Source organism: Cimex lectularius, unplaced genomic scaffold, assembly GCF_000648675.2.
Source record: "Cimex lectularius strain Harlan isolate CLEC.00 unplaced genomic scaffold, Clec_2.1 scaffold26, whole genome shotgun sequence".
NCBI classification, from domain to species: Eukaryota; Metazoa; Arthropoda; class Insecta; order Hemiptera; family Cimicidae; genus Cimex; species Cimex lectularius.
This window is the reverse complement of record NW_019392721.1, coordinates 708,888-730,569: the sequence shown is the minus strand read 5'-3', so window position 1 is coordinate 730,569 and position 21,682 is coordinate 708,888. Positions and strand designations below refer to the sequence as shown.

Here is a 21,682-nt window from a genome sequence, read left to right as displayed (position 1 = left end):
TGAAAAATGGCAAAAAGGAGGGAAAATTCAAAAGGTGCGTTTGAGATGGAAAGTTAGTGTCCGAGTGGATCGAGGTAACGATAGCTCAAGTGGTAGAGCAGCGGCGTATCAAGCCGAAGATCGTGGGTTCGAATCCCGCTCGTGCCATTGACTTTTTTATCTTAAATAAAAAAACCTTAATTAATTTTCATATATATATTGGCCAAGCGGACCACGAAATTAGTGAATTCAATCAATAATATGTCCTGGAAGGTGCCTTACCCAAAATTTTGGAAAGATAAGAGAACCAGCTGCTTTGAGAGGACATTGAAAAAAGTCAATGATCGGAAAAATGTTTTCCTTCAATGGCTCTCTTTTGTTTTCAATCCCAAAAAACTCATAGAGACTGTTGTTTATATTCCATTACTATTTTCTTCTTACCTTTAACCTGAAATAAATAATTGTAAATTTAAGTTTGTTTGTTTTTTCCAGGATGGAAGGACGGCTGGCTTTCGATGCCGAAGCGCCTCTTCTCCGGCGTGACCCAGGCTGACCCCGCCCCTGCTGCGCAGGTCAATCATTGATTTACATTTATAGAAATAGTTCATATCCGCAATAGATACCCGCCATACTCAAAATTTTACTGCATTTTAACTGTAATTAATACACCAACCCGTACCATGTCCAAATTTTTTTAAATTTTACCTTAATATGGTCATCTATTTTTGTATGTTCTGTTACCTTCTCGATTTTGTCCTGTGAAACAGAATCCCATTTTTCAACATGAGCAGTCTGCAACTGTTCAACGCTTGTTGGAGGTAGTGAACGGCTTCTTAGTCGTCTGTTTATCATGTCCCCAAAGTATTCTATAGGATTCGTGTCAGAATGCCAAGTCATGGTGGTAATCCTACAAACTCTAAGTAAAGGAATGTGTGGTGATTAGTGACCGTTAATCGATGTTTATTTAGAAATCGTGAATGCGGTCTGTTGTGATGTAGGTTTCAGAAAAACATTTTCTTTATCGTGCAACGTTTCAATCTTTATTGAGATCATCTTCAGGGCTCAAAGTGTTTGTTTTCGGGGTTAGGTTTCAGAAAAAGGAGCAATTAAGTCCCACGTAAAATTTGCGTTTTATAGAANGCACAATTACACAGAAGACAAACACTTTGAGCCCTGAAGATGATCTCAATAAAGATCGAAACGTTGGCACGATAAAGAAAATGTTTTTCTGAAACCTACATCACAACAGACCGCATTCACGATTTCTAAATATCTAAGTAAAGGGTTACAACTCAAACCACGAGCGGTCGAGCATTGTCATGCATAAACAGGAAGTTTTCCCCAATGAATGGAGCGAATCCAGAACTTCCTCAACGTACCTACATGTAGATATAGTTTCAGGGTATAGTATACTGCGCCCTTTAAGAGCTCTGCTTAAAGCATATCGGTGGATCCTATTTCATCAAGAAACTTGCTTAAAAGGCCCGGTTTCAATAGTTGAAGCTCTTCTATGGTCACATTATACATCCGAAAACATTTCCTCCTGCGGGCTGATGTAGCTCCGCAGTTTGTTGTAGGATGGCTCTTCTGCCTCTTTGTAGAATCTGCATGTGCCGTCTTGGATTATTCCAATTTTCTTTAGGTGTCCATTTAACTTGCAGTGTCCTGTTAGAAATCCTATTAGGATTCGCAGTTTATTCCTGCTTCCCTTGACATATTTTGTAATTTCTTTCCTTCCAAAATTGGTTAGGAGATTCTTAGATTGTCTGTGTTCAATGAGTGAATTCCATTGTTCCTTCATTTTTTTTGTCTTTCTGTCTGAGATAGTCGTTAATAGTGTGGGTTCCTATGCCACAGAAGGGTTCGGGTCCTATCAGCGGTGTAGCAGCTCTTTTTCTTGCAAGGGTGTCCGCTTTTTATTTTGGTTCCGTCATATTTTTGAGTTTCAGGGACTAAATAATAATATTGGGTGAATGAAAAAAATAAAATAAAAATAGGAATGTTTTGAAAGAAGGAGTAGAAAATAAACAGTGATGCTCATAGTTGCTTGTGATGCTGATAGAGAACGATATCATTTGACTCTTGACGAACACCTGAGCTGGATCTTGCTAATCTGCTTTCGTAACTCGCAACGGCACGATTTACGACGATTGTAAATTACATTCGACACCGGATTTACTCACGATAGGATCCGATGGACCATTTTTTGGTTTTCACTGGTTACAATAGTCACACAAACCTAACTGAAGATTTTAATGAACTATTTATGATTTGGAAATGATGCATTCAAGGTCGTGAAACTTGCGTTACGATGATTTGCCCAGTGATTGTTTAAACTATTATTATTACATGTGGCACTAGTGCTACCACCTGAGCGAGCGAACATCAGCAATCATCAGTATGTCATCTCCAGTTTAGGACTTCCTAGACTGATTCGACCATCGTGAATTGTATTCAAATATTGTTTCTAACGTTTTGTATCGCATGTGGGACAAGGGCGGTCATTTTGCCCCAATCGAGAAAACTGGCATAAAGACAGATTTGCCGCCGTGCCCGATTAACATAGGGTATAAACAAAAAGAGCGAAGAGGTCGCGAACGCCGTCGACCCTCAGTTTCTATATTTACGCCGGGTGAAACGGATTGAGTGCGTCCTAGGAGAAATGGGAAACTTTTTCGCCGTGACGCCCGACGAGGACCTGTTTCATAATTTGTCGATCTACGTCCGGAGAAAGAAGAAGTCGAAACGTCGTCAAGTACATGTAAGTATGTTGGGTGTTTTCTGTAAATAAGGTGATCGTGGGTGATGGCCCTCACTTACAACCAAAGAAAAAACTAGCCCTAGAAACATGAAAATTCACAAATTCTCTTAGATTCACACTGACAGCTAAATTTTGGAAAAAAAATTTTTTGTTTTAAAGAAACAAAAACTAAAGAATGACAACCGAGTTCAGAAATATGAGAAAAACTCATGTTCATTTTGATTGTTTTATTTTCATTCTTGTTGATTTACCTGATTTTCCAAATCACTATCGTCTGTCGACAGCTGTCAGAATGTGGGGATCATGGGCCCGCGTGGTCTCGCCAGTCTAGTGTTTTATTCTACTATTAAAACACGTGAAATATGGAACATCCAAAATGAGTAGATATTTGTGGAAAGATTTTTTTGCGTATTATAACAATAATACAATATGAACTGAAAAACTGCTTAGAAATAGGAGAAAATGTCAGTAGATATTGGTCCATTTTTAAGGATTTTTGTTTGTTGAGGATATTGACTTGAATAATAAACTGGATTTATTTATATTTCGTCTTAGTTTCGTATTTTACTAGTCATATATGTACCTAGTGGCATGTATGTTGTCATGTTGGAAGTTTCAGTTAAAACACCCAAATTTAAGAGATTTTGTTTGAAAGAAATAGATGAAAAATTTGCTCAGAAATTAAATTAATTTATTGCAAACTACTGTGTAAGGTTAACAAATTTTGTTAATGAGTCTATGACAAAATATTCTATGAGATTTTTCAAATCGCTGATGACCAATGTATAGCACAACGATGGGGAATTGGTCCGCTTGGTCTCGTCAAACTAGAGTATTATTTTATTATTTATAACGGCGCGAACGCGAATTTTCGAAAAGGCGCAGGTTTTTTTTAGGAATCAACCATCTAATGAAAAAAATTACTCAGAAATTGAATTAATTTATTGCAACCATTGTGAATGGTTAACAAAGGGTCAATGCCAAAATATTTTATCCGATTTTTCAAATCACTGTGATGACCAATATCTGGCGAAACGTGGATTATTGGTCCGCTTGGTCTCGTCAAACTACAGTATTATTTTATTATTTATAACGGCGCGAACGTGAAATTTTTGAAAAGGCACAGGTTTTTTTTAGAAATCAACCCTCTAATGAAAAAAATTGCTCAGAAACTACATTAATTTATTGCAACTGCTGTGTATGGTTAACACATTTTGTTAGTCGAGGATCTATGCCAAAATTTTCTACCAGATTTTTTAAATCACTGTGCTGACCAATATCAGGCGAAACGTGGCATATTGGTCCGCTTGGTCTCGTCAAACTAGAGTGTTATTTCATTACATATAACGGCGCGTACTTGAAATCGAAGAGGCGCAGGTTGTTGTTGGTTTTGAGAATCAACCCTCTAATGAGAAAAACATTGGCCAAAAATAGAAGATATTTAACGCAACTACTGACCTTTTTTTAAAAAAAGTATGTTAGATGAGGTCTATGTCAATACCTAAATACATATTTAACCAGATTTTTCAAATCACTAAGATGACCAATAGATCTCTGAAGTTTAGTATTGAACAATTCGGCCTTGTCTTGTTAATCTTTTACCATATTATTTACAGTAATAATACTGTCCTTTTTTTTAATAAAGTTTGTTCGATGAGGTCTATGTCAATACCCAAATATTTAACCAGATTTTTCCAATCACTAGGATGATCAGTAGATCTCTCAACGTTGAGCATTGAACAATTTGGCCTCGTCCAATTAATCTTTTAATATATAATTTATAGTAATAATAGCAGGAAGTATGTGGTTTGGGAAATTTTAAATTTATCACATTCAAAAAGGCATAGCCTTTTTTGAAAAAACTTTTACCTAGCAACAATCATTAAGATGACCAATAGATCTGTAAACGTTGAGTATTGACCCATTTGGCTTCGTCCAGTTAATGTTGTAACATATAATTTGTGATTTCGGAAATTTTTAATTAATCACATTAAAAAGGCATAGACTTTTACTGTAAAAACTGTTCCTTAGAAATAAAGATCAAAAATCTTGCAATAATTGTCTCCTTACTTTCAAAACTCTGCTTTGTTGTGAATTGTAAAGCATTGGACTACCAAGTTTCGTCCTGCGTTATGATTAATAAATGGTTCTACATGAAAAGTTCTTCTCTATATAAAAAATACCTAAGCAATTTCGTTTTACGTAGTGAAGAAACTTAAAATTCAGTTTAATATTAATTTTCTTTTAATTGTCTAAACGTTTATTTTAAAAGTTACTATATTTATAGAATTTGTAGGTTACATTACGATATGAGAAATTTGATTCAAAATTGTTTTTGTTTTTTAAGTAATGGAGTATGAAGGTTGGTTTTCTGGGTGGTATTTGGTAGGGATTTGGGTGAAATTCCTGATTTCAGATCAATTTCTCTCTCTCTCTCTCTCTCTCTCTCTCTCTCTCTCTCTCTCTCTCTCTCTCTTTCGCTCTTTCTCTGTGATCATCTCCATTCAACAATAACACCGTTCTCATCTTAGCCGAAAGAAGATATTGAAAATCTCAAGAATGAAATGGATTATTAAATTGACATTTAAGAGATTAAAATAAAGAGAGATTGAAGCAGATTTATTTTTTACTGAACGATGAACAATAACATGAACTCACTTTTTCGATTTAGTTATCCAAAGTTTCTCGAAAATCCATTACAGTTCGTGGTCCGATTGACCAATTAACATTTTTCAATTAATTAATATTTATGAAAGGTATTGGTCGAGATAAAAAAGTCAGTGTCACGAACGGGATTCGAACCCACGATCTTCGGCTAAATACACCGCTGCTCTACCACTTGAGCTATCGTGACTTCGATCCACTCGGACACTAACTTGCCTCAACCTCACCTTTGAATTTTCCTTCCTTTTTGCCATTTTTACCGATAGCTCAAGTGGTTAGAGCAGCGGAGTATTTAGCCGAAGATCGTAGGTTCGAATCCCGCTCGTGACACTGACTTTTTTATCTCAACCAATCCCTTTTATAAATATTAATTAGTTTTTCAAAAATTTGCATTTTTGTTCTTCGCTAAATAAAAAGCTGATATGTCATAAAAATTTAATCCGGCCGCTGTATTATTTTTACACATTTTACGTTACATATATATGAATACTTTAAATATTAACGTAATTAAATAAATGCTTCAACATGGAAAGTTCTTCCTTATTAAAAAAAATCCTAAGCAATTTTGTTTTACTTAGCGGTGAAACATCAAATACAGTCTCATATTAATTTTGTTGTTAAGGAACATTGGTTAAAACTTTATGTTTACATATTTTTTCGAAAGTCCAATACCGCAAATGTTTCATTTTTGGCAAAAATCCGCTATTCCACGCAACCAGATCTCCGACTTTCTTTCAAATTCTCACGTTTGTTTTGTTGTCCAGCCCTGTTCACATCCGTTTTTGCTTGCTATAATTTTAATCTTCTCCCAGAGATATCTTGTTTTCAGTTACATTTTATTTGTAAACTATTTAACTAAAACCCCATGTAAAAATACATAAGCATTTTGCCAAAACTTCGTCTCATAACGTTGTTATTTTTGTTATTTGATTACACGACATTTGAAAAAATGGCAAAAAGGAGGGGTCTCAACCCCACTCTCTCAATGGGAAGTTAGTGTCCGAGTGGATCGAGGTCACGATAGCTCAAGTGGTAGAGCAGCGGCGTATTTAGCCGAAGATCGTGAGTTCGAATCCCGCTCGTGCCATTGGCTTTTTTATCTCAACTAAAAACCTTAATTAATTATAACATATTAATTGGTCTAGCGGACCACGAAATTAGTGAATTTGTTTTTTTTTTACCAATTTAAAATGGGATTTTGGTGTTCCATTCCAAAAATCTTTCAAACTGATGTGTCGGGATGTATTCCTATTGTAAAATTCTTAAAAAATATTAAAATATTTTATTAACTTTATTTGTTCAAGCCACATAAAATGGACACCCTGTATAGCAAAAATTATATGCCTATAATAAAAATTATATATTTTCACCCTCGTTCGGTTTCTAGCATAGAGTAATAAAACTAGAGAAAAAACTGCTTTTACCTGACAAAATGAAAGAAAAACTCAACTTTGCAAGACATTCCAAATGATCATAGATAATAGTGACCTTTGGAAGGCAGGTAGCCCCAGGGGGCCATAATATGCTCCATAAATGGATCCAAGATGAAATAGGGGTGTAGAGGTAAAAGGTCCGAAACCCTACCAAAGCCCCTTGAATTAATTTTCCAAGCTGAGGTCCGTGCAATACAACTCTCAGAGAAGTTAATAAACAAAAATATGAAAGGTGCACAGATTTACATACTATAAGAAAGTCAGGCTGTAAAGGCGTTCGCTGTTAAATCTAAACTTGTCTGAAATTGCCTAAATTGGCCTAATGGCTCTAGGAAAATACAAGATCACCTTAAAATTGATCCCCAGATATGAAGGTATAACAGGAACTGTAAGGCTGGAGAAAGAAAATATCCTAACTTATAATTCATTGAAAAAGGAAGGCGAAGGAACTCTCCTTCTCATCAGGAAGGGTTTTGTTGTTCACATTCAATGTTCACCCAAAAAGATGTGTGCAAAAAGGTGCAGATGAAAGTGCTTGGGTCTGTAGAAAAAAGTGCACTTTACAAGGTGTGCTTATAATTTATAGGGGTTCCGCAATAGATCTACTTAAGTCGCAGTGGAGGAATGGAATTTTACTAGGTTATTCAACCCAAAAAAATACAAAAAAAAGATTACTTTCGTTTTTTTTAACGTTTACAGTAAAAAAATTATATTTATACATATTTTTGTCATTATATATCATTATAATTGTATCAAATTATTGAATTATTTCAATAAATTATTCTTTTATGTCCGGATCCGTGTCGAAAGGCGTGGGTTCGAATCCCGCCAACCTTTTCATCTCAACCGAGACCTTACATAAAAGGAAGAATTAATTCCAATATGAACAAATATTGAATTCAAAACATACTAAACTTCAGTTGTCTTTGTCTATTTTCGATGTGGCCAGAAACTGTTATTAAATCTTTTCTCTTTTCGCAAGTTCAAGGTTCAAGGTAAATTCACTAGTTTTCGTGGTCCGCTTGACCAATTAATATCTTTCAATTAATTAAGGTTTTTAGTTGAGATAAAAAAGTTAGTGTCACGAGCGGGATTCGAACCCACGACCTTGATACGCCGCTACTCTACCACTTGAGCTATCGTGACTTCGATCTACTCGGACACTAACTTCCCACCTCAACCCCACCTTTTGATTTTCCCTTTTTTTTTCCATTTTTCAAATGTTGTGTAATCTATTTGATTCTCGGCGACAAATGAAGAAATGCTTCATTTTAACTCATTAAATTCACTTGTTTTCGTGGTCCCCTTGACCAATTAATATCTTTCAATTAATTAAGGTTTTCAGTTGAGATTAAAAAAAATCAGTGTCACAAGCGGGATTCGTATTGAAAAATGGCAAAAAGGAGGGAAAATTCAAAAAGGTAGGGTTGAGACCTGAGGTAAAGTTTATTAACTTTTTTCAAAGTGCATTTTCTAAAAAAGCGTCATTTGATCATCCTCGTATCCTTGTTTGAAAAATGGCAAAAAGAGGGAAAATTCGGAAGGTTGTAGGTTGGTATCCGAATGGACCGAAGTCACGATGGCTCAACTGGTTAGAGCAGCGGCGTATTGAGCCGAAGGTCGTGGGTTCGAATCCCGCTATTGACAGCCAATTTTTCATGTAAACCAAGAACTTACATAGAAAAAAAATTAATTGGAATAATTAAAACGGTCAATTTGCCCACTAAATTGAAATCGATTATTGAATTTTATCCTCCCTGATTCCGCTCATCCTCACTGGTGTTCTGAAAACCATCACTACATCGCAGTTGAGTTCACACAGAATTTTATAAATGTCTAGCAGTCTGTCTGGGCTAAAATTAAGTTGTTCTATTTGGTTTAAAGGATGGGAAAAACTGCCAATGTAAGAAAGAAAAAGATCTCTTTAACTTATGCCAACGAGGTTAAAGTTCACTGTGGACCTCAGAGTTCGAATCAGAGTTGTTCCACGGTGGAAAAAAAATCCGTAAATCCCGCCAGCCTAAGTGGAAAACAAGCCTCTCCAGTCTATATCGAGATGGGAAACTCGTCTGAAAAAACATATTTTTCATCCTAGGCCAGCAGGAAACGATCTCCCTGACGCAACCACTGATTTAAACGTATTTATAGTGGGCCTAACCAAGTTCACTGTCTGCGTTTTGCATGAATGACCCTTGGATTCGAGAAACGTTGGAGCCAGATCGCCAGCCGTTATATATTACCCGGGGTGACGCAGTGTTTCCTTTAAAACTAGACGATTTGGCTGTGTTTCATATTGACAAAATTTATTAGTACTATAGTAGAATTTTAAACCTGTTTCAATGATTTATAACAATAATTTTTTGTTATTTCAATCAAATAAACTTCATCCAGTTAAATACAAGATTATTAAGTGGAATTTTAAAATAAAAAAAAAGGATCATTTTTATTTTTAACTTACAGTGTTCATTATACTACAAGATGTAAAATCAAAGAAAGCTTCAGGTTTCGATCTTAATATCCAATAAACATTTCAATACCGTCCCAAAAAGGGCATTATATTTATTAAATCCTTATTTAATTATTTTTTCAATTAATTAAGGTTTTTAGTTGAGATAAAAAAGTCAGTTTCGCGAGCGGGATTCGAACCCACGATCTTCGGGTAGATACGCCGCTTCTCTACCACTTGAGCTGTCGTGACATCGATCCACTCGGGCACTAACTTCCTATCTCAACCCCACCTTTTGAATTTTTCCTCCTTTTTGCCATTTTTCACATTGCCATTGTCATTTTCGTGACACTGACTTTTTTATCTCAACTAAAAACCTTAATTAATTGAAAGATATGAAATTGGTCAAGCGACCACGAAAAGTAGTGAATTTGATAAGTTAAAATGAAGTATACCTTCACTAATGCACTCCGTGGCCATTTCATTTGTCGCTAAGAATCAAATACATTTGAAAAATATATAATAAAACTCGCAGTCAGTTTAAGAAAATTGGAGGATTGAATTTAAATAAAATTAAATTAAAATAAATAAAAAACTAAGCAATTATGCATTAGTGGACATAGAAAATTCAATCACCCTTGTGGTCTTCATAAAGGGTTAAAAGGTATGTTTTACATAACTGATAATTTAAAGATAGTTGCTTCTTTTAATGTTTTTGTAATTATAAAATAATAATTATAATAATAAATAATAAAATATACTATTTACCTTAATTATAAAATCGTAATATTATATATTATTTGTACTTAGGAACAAATAAGTTCAAATTGTGACCAGAGTAAAAACCTATTATGAAATCGTAGGATTGTTCAAATTATAGCAACGTTTTGAACTTAAAAATAAATAAGTTAATGAATTAAGCTCTTTATTAAACAAGCATATTGATTTGTCTCTACTTTGCAATTAAGTTTGTTATTTTGTCGAAATTTCTGACTCAGTTATCGTTTTTCTTTGATATCTTGAAAATATTGGACAAACAGTGTTGGGCATAACACTGATCCTTGTATAACTACAGATTTATCTTTTTTACCTGACGAATTATTAATTAATTTGATTATAAAATTGGAAAATAATATATTCTATTTAAATCCATTATATTTCGTGGTCCGATTGATCAAATAACTTCTTTCAATGAATTAATCTTTATGTAAGGTATTGGTTGAAATGAAAAAGTTAGTGNGGGGGTTATCGGGAAAAAAGGGCCAGAGGCGACGGTGGGAATCGAACCCACGACCGCGGCGTGAGAGTATCTCATGCTAACCACTCGGCTACCGCGGTCCCCTACTATTTACCTTAATTATAAAATTTTAATATTACAATCTATTTGTACTTAGGAAGAAATAAGTTCAAATTGTGTCCAGAGTAAAAATCTATTATGAAATCATAGGATTGTTCAAATTAAGAAACGTTTTGAACTTAAAAATAAATAAGTTAATGAATTAAGCTCTGTATTCAACAAGGATATTGATTTGTCTCCAATTAAGTTGGTTATTTTGTCGAAATTTCTGACACAGTTATCGTTTTTCTTTGATAACCTTAATTAATTGAAAGATATGAAATTGGTCAAGCGAGCCATGAAAATTAGTGAATTTATTAAGTTAAAATGAAATATACTTCACTAAAGCTCTCGGTGGACATTTTATTTGTCGCCAAGAATCAAATACATTACACCACATTTGAAAAATATATAATAATAGTACTCGCAGTCAATTTAAGAAAATTGGAAGATTGAATTTAAAAAAATTTAAAAAAACAAAAACTAAGCAATTATGCATTAGTGGACGTAGAAATTTCAATCAACCTTGTGGTCTTCATAAAGGGTTAAAAGGTATGTTTTACATAAGTGATNAGAATCAAATACATTACACCACATTTGAAAAATATATAATAATAGTACTCGTAGTCAGTTTAAGAAAATTGGAAGATTGAATTTAAAAAAATGAAAAAAAAAAACAAAAAACTAAGCAATTATGCATTAGTGGACGTAGAAATTTCAATCAACCTTGTGGTCTTCATAAAGGGTTAAAAGGTATGTTTTACATAAGTGATAATTTAAAGGTAGTTGCTTCTTTTAATGTTTTTTTAATTATAAAATAATAATTATAATAATAAATAATAAAATATACTATTTACCTTAATTATAAAATCGTAATATTATATTTTATTTGTACTTAGGAAGAAATAAGTTCAAATTGTGACCAGAGTAAAAACCTATTATGAAATCGTAGGATTGTTCAAATTATAGCAATGTTTTGAACTTAAAAATAAATAAGTTAATGAATTAAGCTCTTTATTCAACAAGGATATTGATTTGTCTCTACTTTCCAATTAAGTCTGTTATTTTGTTGAAATTTCTGACTCAGTTATCGTTTTTCTTTGATATATTGAAAATATTGTACAAACAGCGTTGGGCATAACACTGATCCTTGTATAACTACAGATCTATCTTTTTAACCTGACGAATTATTAATTAATTTGATTATAAAATTGGAAAATAATATATTCTATTTTAATCCATTATATTTTGTAGTCCGATTGATCAAATAACTTCTTTCAATTAATTAATCAAAGTTGTAACCTCGATCCACTCAGACACTAACTTCTCACATCAACCTCACCTTTTGAATTTTCCCTCCTTTTTGCCATTTGTCAAATGTCGTGTAATCTATTTGATTCTCGGCGCCAAATAAATTCGCTAGTTTTTTTGAAAAATGGCAAAAAGGAGGGCCTTCACCTTAATTAATTGAAAGATATTAATTGGTTATCTCATTTGATTATGTTCTTCGTATAACCTGTATGTCTTCACCTATATCCGATCCCTAAATCATACAAAAATTAACACATTTTCTACTGCATATAGGCCAATTAGCCTACCATCCATATTGGGTAAAATTTTAGAAAAATTCCCCCTGAAAAGAATTATTCAGATTCTAAATTTTAAAAGTATAATCCCCAACCATCTATTTGGTTTCTTGTAACTGCAGATTTGTTGAATAAGTCATCAAGATTTAGTCATTTTTTATGCTAAAGAAGATATGTTAGAAACGGAACGTAAAATTTTATGTAAAGTAGTCCAGACTGTTCCAGATCAAATTTAAAAAAATAATACAACACCAATTTTGCAAATGGTCAGTATGAAAGTTCTCACAGGAAAAAGGCTTATTTGCAATTTAAACAACCCTCTTTTGTCAAAACGTACCGAACATCGGTCTCGTCCCAAAACACCCCCCGGCTCCCGGAGCGGTTGAATAAATGGCCGGCATCGGGGCCGGATGAGGTCATGATGCAGCGACCCCTTAGTAGCACATGACTGTTCCCACAAGCCACAATGAACCATAACAAAACATAACAAACTCATAGAACCCTTCCAAAACGAAATATTCTTTGTTATAAGCACATCCTTTTTAAATTACGTTTCAAATTGATAAAGAGGTTGATTGTGTAATTTATACACAAGTAGAAAAGTAGATAATTGTGATGTAGAACCTACAAGCAGTTGCATAATTGCCTATGCTGCCTTAAGGTTTAATGACGTTACTGCTGGTAATATAATAATTACAGAATTAATTAATTCTAAGGTCTTGTGGCTCTTTTCCCTAATAATGATGTTTTTCGAGGAGGTTAAGCTGGTATGGCCAATTCTCAGATAGGTTAATCTATCCCTTTATTTCATATGATCCATTACGCACGGTTTCTTCGTTCATAAGAATATTAATGAGTTTTATTTTTAAACAATATACAAAATAATTTCATTTTATTATTCTTTTTATCTAAGGTCTTGGTTTTGATGAAAAAGTTAGTGTCAAGATCAGGATTCGAACCCACGAACTTCGGCTCGAGCCAAAGATCGTGGGTCCGAATCCTGCTCTTGACACAAACTTTTTCAACTCAACCAAGATCTTAGATAAAAAGTATAATTAATTGAAATAATTAATATGATCTAATTAATATAGTCTAAACGTCAAAAAATTAAATATTCCACGTATAATTAGGTATATTGATAAAAAGTTCTTTGTATTTAAGCTCTTGTTAGAAATGAAAAGTCAGGGTTACGAGCGGGATTCGAACCCACTCTGAAAAATTGCAAAAAGGAGGGAAAATTCGAAAGATTATAGGTTGAGATGGGGATTTGGTGTCCGAGTGGATCGACGTCACGATGGTTCAAGAGGTCAGAGGAGCGGCGTATTGAGCCGAAGTTCGTGGGTTCGAATCCCGCTCGTCACACCAACTTTTTCTTCTCTACCAAGACCTTCGATAAAAAGAATAATTAATTGAAATAATTAATACGGTCAATTATGACTTCTAAACAAATATGGATTAATACAAAATAATTATAATATATCATTTCAATTAATTATTCTATTTATGTACGGTGTTGGTTGAGATGAAAAAATTAGTTTCAGAGCGGGACTCGAACCCACGATCTTAGGCTCAATACGCCGCTGCACCCACGAACCCACCCTGAAAAATTGACGGACGGAAAATTCGAAAGGTTGTAGGTTGAGCTGGGGAGTTGGTGTCCGAGTGGATCGAAGTCAAGTTTGGAGCCGAAGGTCGTGGGTTCGAGTCCCGCTCGTGACACTGACTTTTTCATTTCAACCAAGACCTTACTCAAAAAGAATAATTAATTGAAATTATTAATATGGTCAATTAGTCCTCTAAACATAAGTGGATTAATATATAATATATAATTTTCTTCAACCACTATTGGACATGAACATAATACCTAAATTGACTATGAAAGCGATAAACTTATAATTTAAATTAAACTACCGATGAAAAAAGAAAAACTAAAATAAAATGATAATGAATAAAAACACATTTTACCAATTAAATTAAAGAAATTGTTTTCGAACACTTGGATTTGTACATGTAAGCACATAAAACACACATACAATGTAGAAAATAACATTCAATCAATTAAGGTTTTTAGTTGAGATAAAAAATTCAGTGTCACGAGCGAGATTTGAACCCACGACCTTCGGCTTAATACGCTACTCTACTTGAGCTATCGTGGCAAGTGGAAGAGTAGCGGTGTATCAAGCCGAAGGTCGTGGGTTCGAATCCCCTTCCTGACACTGACTTTTTTATTCAACTAAAAACTTTAATTAATTGAATTATATTAATTGGTGAAGCGGACTACGAAAACTAGTGAATTTAAAGAGTACAAAATAACATTTTAGAAGTGAAATTTGTGCACAAGTATTTTTCGATATTTCCAGGCTTCTACACAGAGTTTATTTCAACTTATACAGTCCTTACCGTTCAGATATTCTATAATTTCATAATTATTTAATTGAAGTTTCGAATCCATAGAACCCAAAATTTCTTTAGAATTGGGAAAATAGCTATGAAATCGATCAAGTCTTTCGTTCAAATTATAAATAGAACATTTGTGCTTTTTCGTATTTTGTATTGAAATATCTTTTAGCTTTTTGGTCACTATCAGCCAACGAATTTTCCAATTGTTCTGGCCTAACTTTAAACTGCTAAAATCCAAATCAACAACTATAATCAATTGTTAAAAAACTATTCAATTCGTAGAAAGAAAGCTCTTGAAAATTTCATGTATAAATCACGTATTACTAGTAAAAGTTTTCATCATTTACGAAGGAAATTGACCTTACATTTATGTTAATATTTTAGCTACAAACCGGTTTCAATTGGTATAAACTTTACACAGCAAACTTCACACACCAATTATACAAGGATACATTTGAAACGTACTTGAAAACACACACGAGAAGTGCGAAGTTGCCGGTCTGGCTGTTGGCCAAAGTTCCATAACTCATTTAAATTTAAATAGTGTTAGACAGTTCTTCCACGTCTAACTTTATGAAAAATAATTGCATGTTATTTTTAATGTATGTTGAATAAAAAATACAAACATCGGTTTAAAATTTCACCTCAAAATAGTTACAATTCATTGGTAGTGTTTATTTGATTAACAACACCTAGAAAAAGTAGCATAATTGACCACATTATTTAAAATTCGACTCTGTTGTTCAAATAATAACCATACCGATACTTGTCTACATAATAATAATTCAGATAAAGATTATTCAGAAATAGTGAGATGCGGTCTGGTGTGATGTAGGTTTCAGAAAAACCTTTTCTTTATCGTGACAACGTTTCGATCATTACTGAGATCATCTTCAGGGCTCAATGTGTTTGTCTTTTGTGTAATTGTGCCATTCTTGCGTGTCGTGTTGAGAGTGCCCTCGACGACACGCAAGAATGGCACAATTATACAGAAAACAAACGCTTTGAGCCCTGAAGATGATCACAATACAGACTGAAACGTTGGCACGATAAAAAAAAATGTTTTTCTGTAAACTACATCACACTATTTCTGAATAATCATCGATAAACGGTCATTAATCACGACACAGTTCAGACTAAGTTGAGTTATTGTTAAAATTTGAAGCAGAATACCAGGAAATTGATGTGTTTTATTTATTTTATTGAGCATTTTCATTATCAATTAATGATATTTTTATATGAATGAATATACTTTTGCGTCATGTAATTATTTTATTATATTACTAATTTCGTGGTCCGCTTGACCAATTAATATATTACAATTAATTAAGGGTTTTAGTTGAGATAAAAAAGTCAATGGCACGAGCGGGATTCGAACCCATGATCTTCGGCTAGATACGCCGCTGCTCTACCACTTGAGCTATCGTGACCTCGATCCACTCGGACACTAATTTCCCATCTAACCCCACCTTTGAATTTGAAAAATGGCAAAAAGTGGGGGAAAATTAAGTGATTATTTCTGATTGAGGACTGCTATCACTGGATCTTGATTCTAAGACTCTTAGTTTTTGTCTTAAGACACTTTTCTTTCGGATTAAGTATCACGTTATCTATGTAACTTATGGCACTTCGAGAAGATTTCTGCTCTATTTCTCAATAAAAAAATAAACCAAACAATATAATATTTAAAAATTCTAATCGTATTCCTATCTAATTCAAAAAGGCATCAAGCCTTTCAGATTTTCTTTTTTTCTGAATTTTAAAAATTTCATTCGTAATTAGTTATGTAGAGATGGAACTAGAACTGAGCTAAAGAGGATCTGAAGGAGGTCAACTAGATTATAGTTGGATTGGATTTATATAAGCTCAAATCAGTTATATACATATATATGTATATAAGTACATACATACACGCATGTGCAGATTGAGATTTCTATTATTTATAATTAGGGATGGCCTTGAGAATCACCCACCTCAGTTGTTGGCGGTAACTAACCTCATTGCGGGTCGACGGGTACTCTTTTACACTGTACATTCACGCATATAAATACATTCACTCTCAACACGTCCTAGGCACACAAAACTATGAGTATTTTAGAGACGGAAATAATCCTGTTTCCTCCAAAAATCGGAATAGGGCACGATTCTCATATCGGGTGACATTCCTACACGCTCTCTATAGAGGATCAAGGAATTGCACTTTTCAGTTAGATGGGACACATTGAACCTTTCTTTACATTTTTAGTTTGGTCTTTTTTAATTCTTATGGTCCGTCTGTTTTCGCTGGTTGGCGGATCGGATCACCCTGTATATTCCGAAACGATTGATAGAAATGATTTTTCCGAAGGACTCTGTGCCTTTGAGCTGACATTCACAGAGTGAATGTTAAAAAAACAATCAGAGAAGACCGTTAATGAAGGTTATTAACGAAAAAATGAAATGTGAGCAGGATGGATAAAAACGTGAGTCGGTTCTGATGGGCCGGAGATTACAACACAAGCGGATTAATTACTCGGAAATCTAGTTACAAGATGGTCTAATAAATCCTTCTGCACGACCGTATCCGGCGTTGGTTCGCGAAATCCGATAGCGAAATTGACCAATTGACTAAATTTTGCAATTCTGCGGGAGTGTCTGAAATGAAAAGTAACAACAGATGACATCAGAAAAAAAGTGAACATGCCTCGAAAGAAAATGAATTCTGGGTCCGACGAGTTTGTTTTTCAGTTCTAAGTCAAAATAACACATTTAATAAATAAAAAAGCCCTAAGTCATTTTTAAAACATTTGCACGAACATCGTTTTACAACGTCCTACTTGCATCTTTACCCGGCCTTAATGATTGAGTTATAAACGCTCTGATGGCCGTCTTTGAACTTACCCCCGTGTCACCAGAGCTTTCTCATCCCAACCCCCTTCGAGTATAAAATAACGAGAATAACGAGTTTGCAATCGGGAATTATATTTTCCCCCCTTTTGAAGTACCGGCACTGTTTAAGTTTTTTTTTTGTCTCCCAACCCTTTTCATCTTGAGAGCAACGTCTTCAGTAGGTAAAAAGAAATGTCAAGAAACAAGAATCTGAAAATAAAGTCAATTAGTTAAAGTTAACGAATCATAGATATAAAAAATTAATTATTTTGTTAGTTAGCATCGTTATGGAGCAAAATGTTTATCCTATTTGTTAATTTTTATACTTTTATGTTTTTTTAGTTAAGCAATGCATAAATATCAGACTCTCATAATATAAGAAGAACGAAGTTTAGTCCATTTTTTTCTGCTCTTGGGTTTTCTTATCGCTTGGGACGTTGTAAGTAGGGTTTATGAAAGTTCAGATAGTCTCGGGTTTTATGATCTTTTAGTTCTATTTCCTCTGTCCCTTCTGCCGTGACTTTTTCATAACATTCGGATGAAAACAGTTTTTCTGCATTATCCAAGGTATCGATTTTACAACGCACAAAACCTGGCCCGAATAAATATGGTAATGAAGTTTTACAGCCTACTTCGCACTGATGATTATACTTCCGGTGCGCTAGCGTGCCGAACGCGAGGGCCGTGCACACCTCGACCTAAGGCAGTTTACTTTTCAAAGCTGAATTTTCTTTTTAAAGAAAAAAGTAAACTGTCCGATGGGGGAGCCTATTGATCCGAGGTAGGATAGTAGAATAAGGGCAGGTGTTTCATTCTCACCTTCCCCGAGCCCATATTCGAAACGGCATGTAAAAACATCCAAAACCTACATTGATTGTTGTAAATATCTTAAATAAAATTTTATTATCCGTTGGTTCTATAATTTCTTGTAACTAATTGTAATAAAAGTGGAACATTTTTATTATTCCCTTAACGAACAAACGATATTACATATACGTGGCAACTGGCGATAATTGTCAAAAATTTCAGGAGGTGTTTCCACTCACTATATGCAACAAAAAACGCCTTATAAACCCCTGTCCAAATCTCAACAGTAAAGAAGTAATTTAAGGTTTTGGTTTTTTTTAATTTTTCGACGTAGGTCCATTAAATTCCTTATAAATTTGAAAATTACTGTCTGTAGAAAAATCTGGTTTGTGTCACTTGAAAGAAGGTTAAATTTGCTGTTCAATCACCAAGAAACGAGCAGTGTAAATTCGACGAGGGGCTGAATATTTTACTGTATTTTATTAGGTTTCGTGGTCCGCTTGGCCAATTAATATCTTTCAATTAATTAAGGTTTTTAGTTGAGATAAAAAGTCAGTGTCACGAGNCTTCCTGGAAACGTGGATCCTCGTGCCCGATCTCTCGGCCTCCTCTGTTACCCGATTTAACTTCCACTTGATTATTTTCTGTGGGACCATTTAAACAACAGTGTCAATCATAACCCAGCAACCTCAGCTGGAGAACTGCGGAAAAGTATAGAAAATACTCGTCTATACATCTCTCCTGACTCCATCGCTCTGAGCACTGGTGAAGAGTGGTTAAAAAAATCAAATCTTTGCATTGCAAGACAGGTAGTTACGACATGAAATGTGGTTAATAAATAGCAAACAAAATGACTGTTTTTCAAACTTTTTGCCATAACTGATTAATTAAAATCCGATCGAACCATTTATTCAGCGTAAAAATTCCTTTGAAATGATGTGTCAGGACGTATAGGGTCATATTTGAAGTTTTGAAGCTAAACAAGGCCTGAGATACCCTGTATAATTTTTCTTCAAAAAAAGTAAAAATTTGAAACTAGAATAAGAAATATAATTTTTTTTATAGCATCATTGGTTCAAGACAAATTCAGCCGGGCCAGCTAAAAAGGACATCTTGTATACCATAGACATATGTTATATGGTATATGCCATTTTTGTTAAGTAGGTTGGTTTTTACAATGATTTGTCTTAGTAGTAAGTATGCTGTGTTTTTCTTTTGTCTGGGTGACTGTTTTTAGCATGCTTGCCGTGTATTTTAACACTCCGGTTTGTGGGGTTTGCCCTTAAATATATTACGCAGGGCGACCAAGACCCGAGGGGTTAAATGCCTGGGTAGACTCGTACCCCATCCCTAAAAGGTCCGGGACTTGGTCGGCTCACTTGTCCTGCATAAATCTCTTGGACCTGTTCACAAACCCCAAGATTTTTCACCTCGGGGAGTGATTTGGTGATGTCCGCTCCTTCAAAGATTTCAAATCTAGACCTAGCATACCTATCACACTCTGCGACAGAGTTGGGCAAAATCAAACTTATTCAATCATGATTAAAAATTTTGATTGAAGCTTAATCATGATTGAATTAGTCATGAGTAAATTAATCATTGTATGATTTAGTCATACCTCATGACTGAATTAATTATGATTAAATCATATAATGATTAATTTACTCATGACTAATTAATCATGATTGAATTAGTTTGATTTTGCCCAACTCTGGCTACAATGACCAACTTACCAAAATCCAACCGACCTGATAAAAATTTTGAGATGAGNGAGTGATTAATCATTAATCGTTAGACATGACTAATTTTTGCCCAACACTGCTCTGCGAGATAGTGCCTTGCCGTTTCTTCTTTTATTTCGCAAAAACGGCAAAAAGGATCTGGCAGAATACCCATTACGGAGACGTGTCTTCTCAGTGTGCATCCCTCCTCTAAAAAAATGGAAAATTCAAAATGCGGGGTTGAGATGGGAAGTGTCCCGAAGTCGAGGTCACGATAGCTCAAGTGGTAGAGCAGCTGCGTATCTAGCCGAAGATCGTGGGTTCGAATCCCGCTCGTGACACTGATTTTTTTATCTCAACTTAAAACCTTAATTTATTGAAAGATATTAATTGGTCAAGCGGACCACGAAAACTAGTGAAGTTATTATTTATTTACGACCTTTCGTACCGTGACCAATATTGGTCTGTTCTTTCTATTACTTTTTAATGAACTACGTTAAACTTAATTATTTTTAACTGATCCCTAAGCTTTATTAGGCCTTTTGTAGTTTCCTCTCCTTTTAGTAGTCTCAGGGCTTCACACAAACCGAGGTTGTTCCAATGTTTCTTCTTATTTCTGGCAATATCTGCAGAATCTTGTTAGACCAAAGTGGAGTCATGTTTCCGCAGTTTGTAGTGTCCAGTCAGGAGTTCTATTTTCAATATCAAATAATCAATTTTAGTCCTAATAATTTTTTGTGGCGGTTTGTTAGTTTTTTTGAGCTGAACATTTTCATAACCAAACCGAGTCGATGTGGCTGTGTTGTTGGCAGTGTTCAGTATTTTGGTCATTCTATCTTTTGTTCTAATGTGCCCTAGGTTTAGTTCTGTTGTTAGATGTTTGATGATCTTTTAATGTACTTTTTCACGTGTCTCTATCCTGAAGAAAATACAATCCCATTTTACTTACATTCATACTTATTTTTCCAAAATATGATAAATTAAAATTTTCATTTTTCCGTAAAACATGGATCGGTTTTGGGGCCTTTTTCACACCTACTAAGACGATGTCGGGGAAAAAATCCACAATCCTAGGCGAATTATTACATAATTAGGGGAGATGCCTCTGTTGTACAGCGAGGCGAAAGATATTTGAGGGGAGATCCCTTTCCCCGATAAAGAAGCAGATCGGACCTAATTGGCCATACAAATAGCAAAATCCTTCCGAGCAGTTGCCTCCCTCGTAACGAGCCGGAACTGTTTTATTTCACATCATTTCTCCTCCTTTTACAACATTCGATTGATTCTTCAGAAAGAAAACGCGTTGCATAAATTTTGAAAATATACACGTAGTCGACCTTATTAAAAAATATTTCGGACAAATAAACGTCTTTAAATTACCACATTTTATTTTTCTCAGTGCATAAAATCAAAAGGTCGTTTTATTTTGAAAGTATTTTAGAACGGAAGAAATGCAGTGGCAGCTAGGGGTTGAGAAAATGGGCGTATTTGACGCCAGGGCTAAATCCCATGGGGCACTCCTTGCTCCGACCCCATTCCTTTTACCCCCTCGAAAAACAAATATCAAAAGGCACGTAAGCTCCCTTAAAGCTCAACGAAAGCCACTTAGTCAATTTCGATCAAAAACTCACCTTAATGGCGATAAAAAATTGATTGGTTGATCTTTCACATGTGATTTTAA

At 34.5% G+C, this 21,682-nt stretch overlaps 1 protein-coding gene across 2 annotated transcripts in view; it reads left to right on the top strand.

The window, feature by feature from the left end:
* Positions 1–1,990: 1,990 nt before the first annotated feature.
* The window catches only part of LOC106664013 (choline O-acetyltransferase), a 74,305-nt gene continuing 54,613 nt past the window's right edge, over positions 1,991–21,682 (top strand). Inside the window, exon 1 of one of the 2 annotated variants that reach the window (XM_014389359.2) lies at positions 1,991–2,740. In XM_014389359.2, the coding sequence (XP_014244845.2) occupies positions 2,642–2,740 (99 nt within the window). In that variant the 5' untranslated portion in view covers positions 1,991–2,641. The remainder of the gene's footprint in view (positions 2,741–21,682) is intronic. The other variant, XM_014389358.2, reaches the window with a different exon arrangement.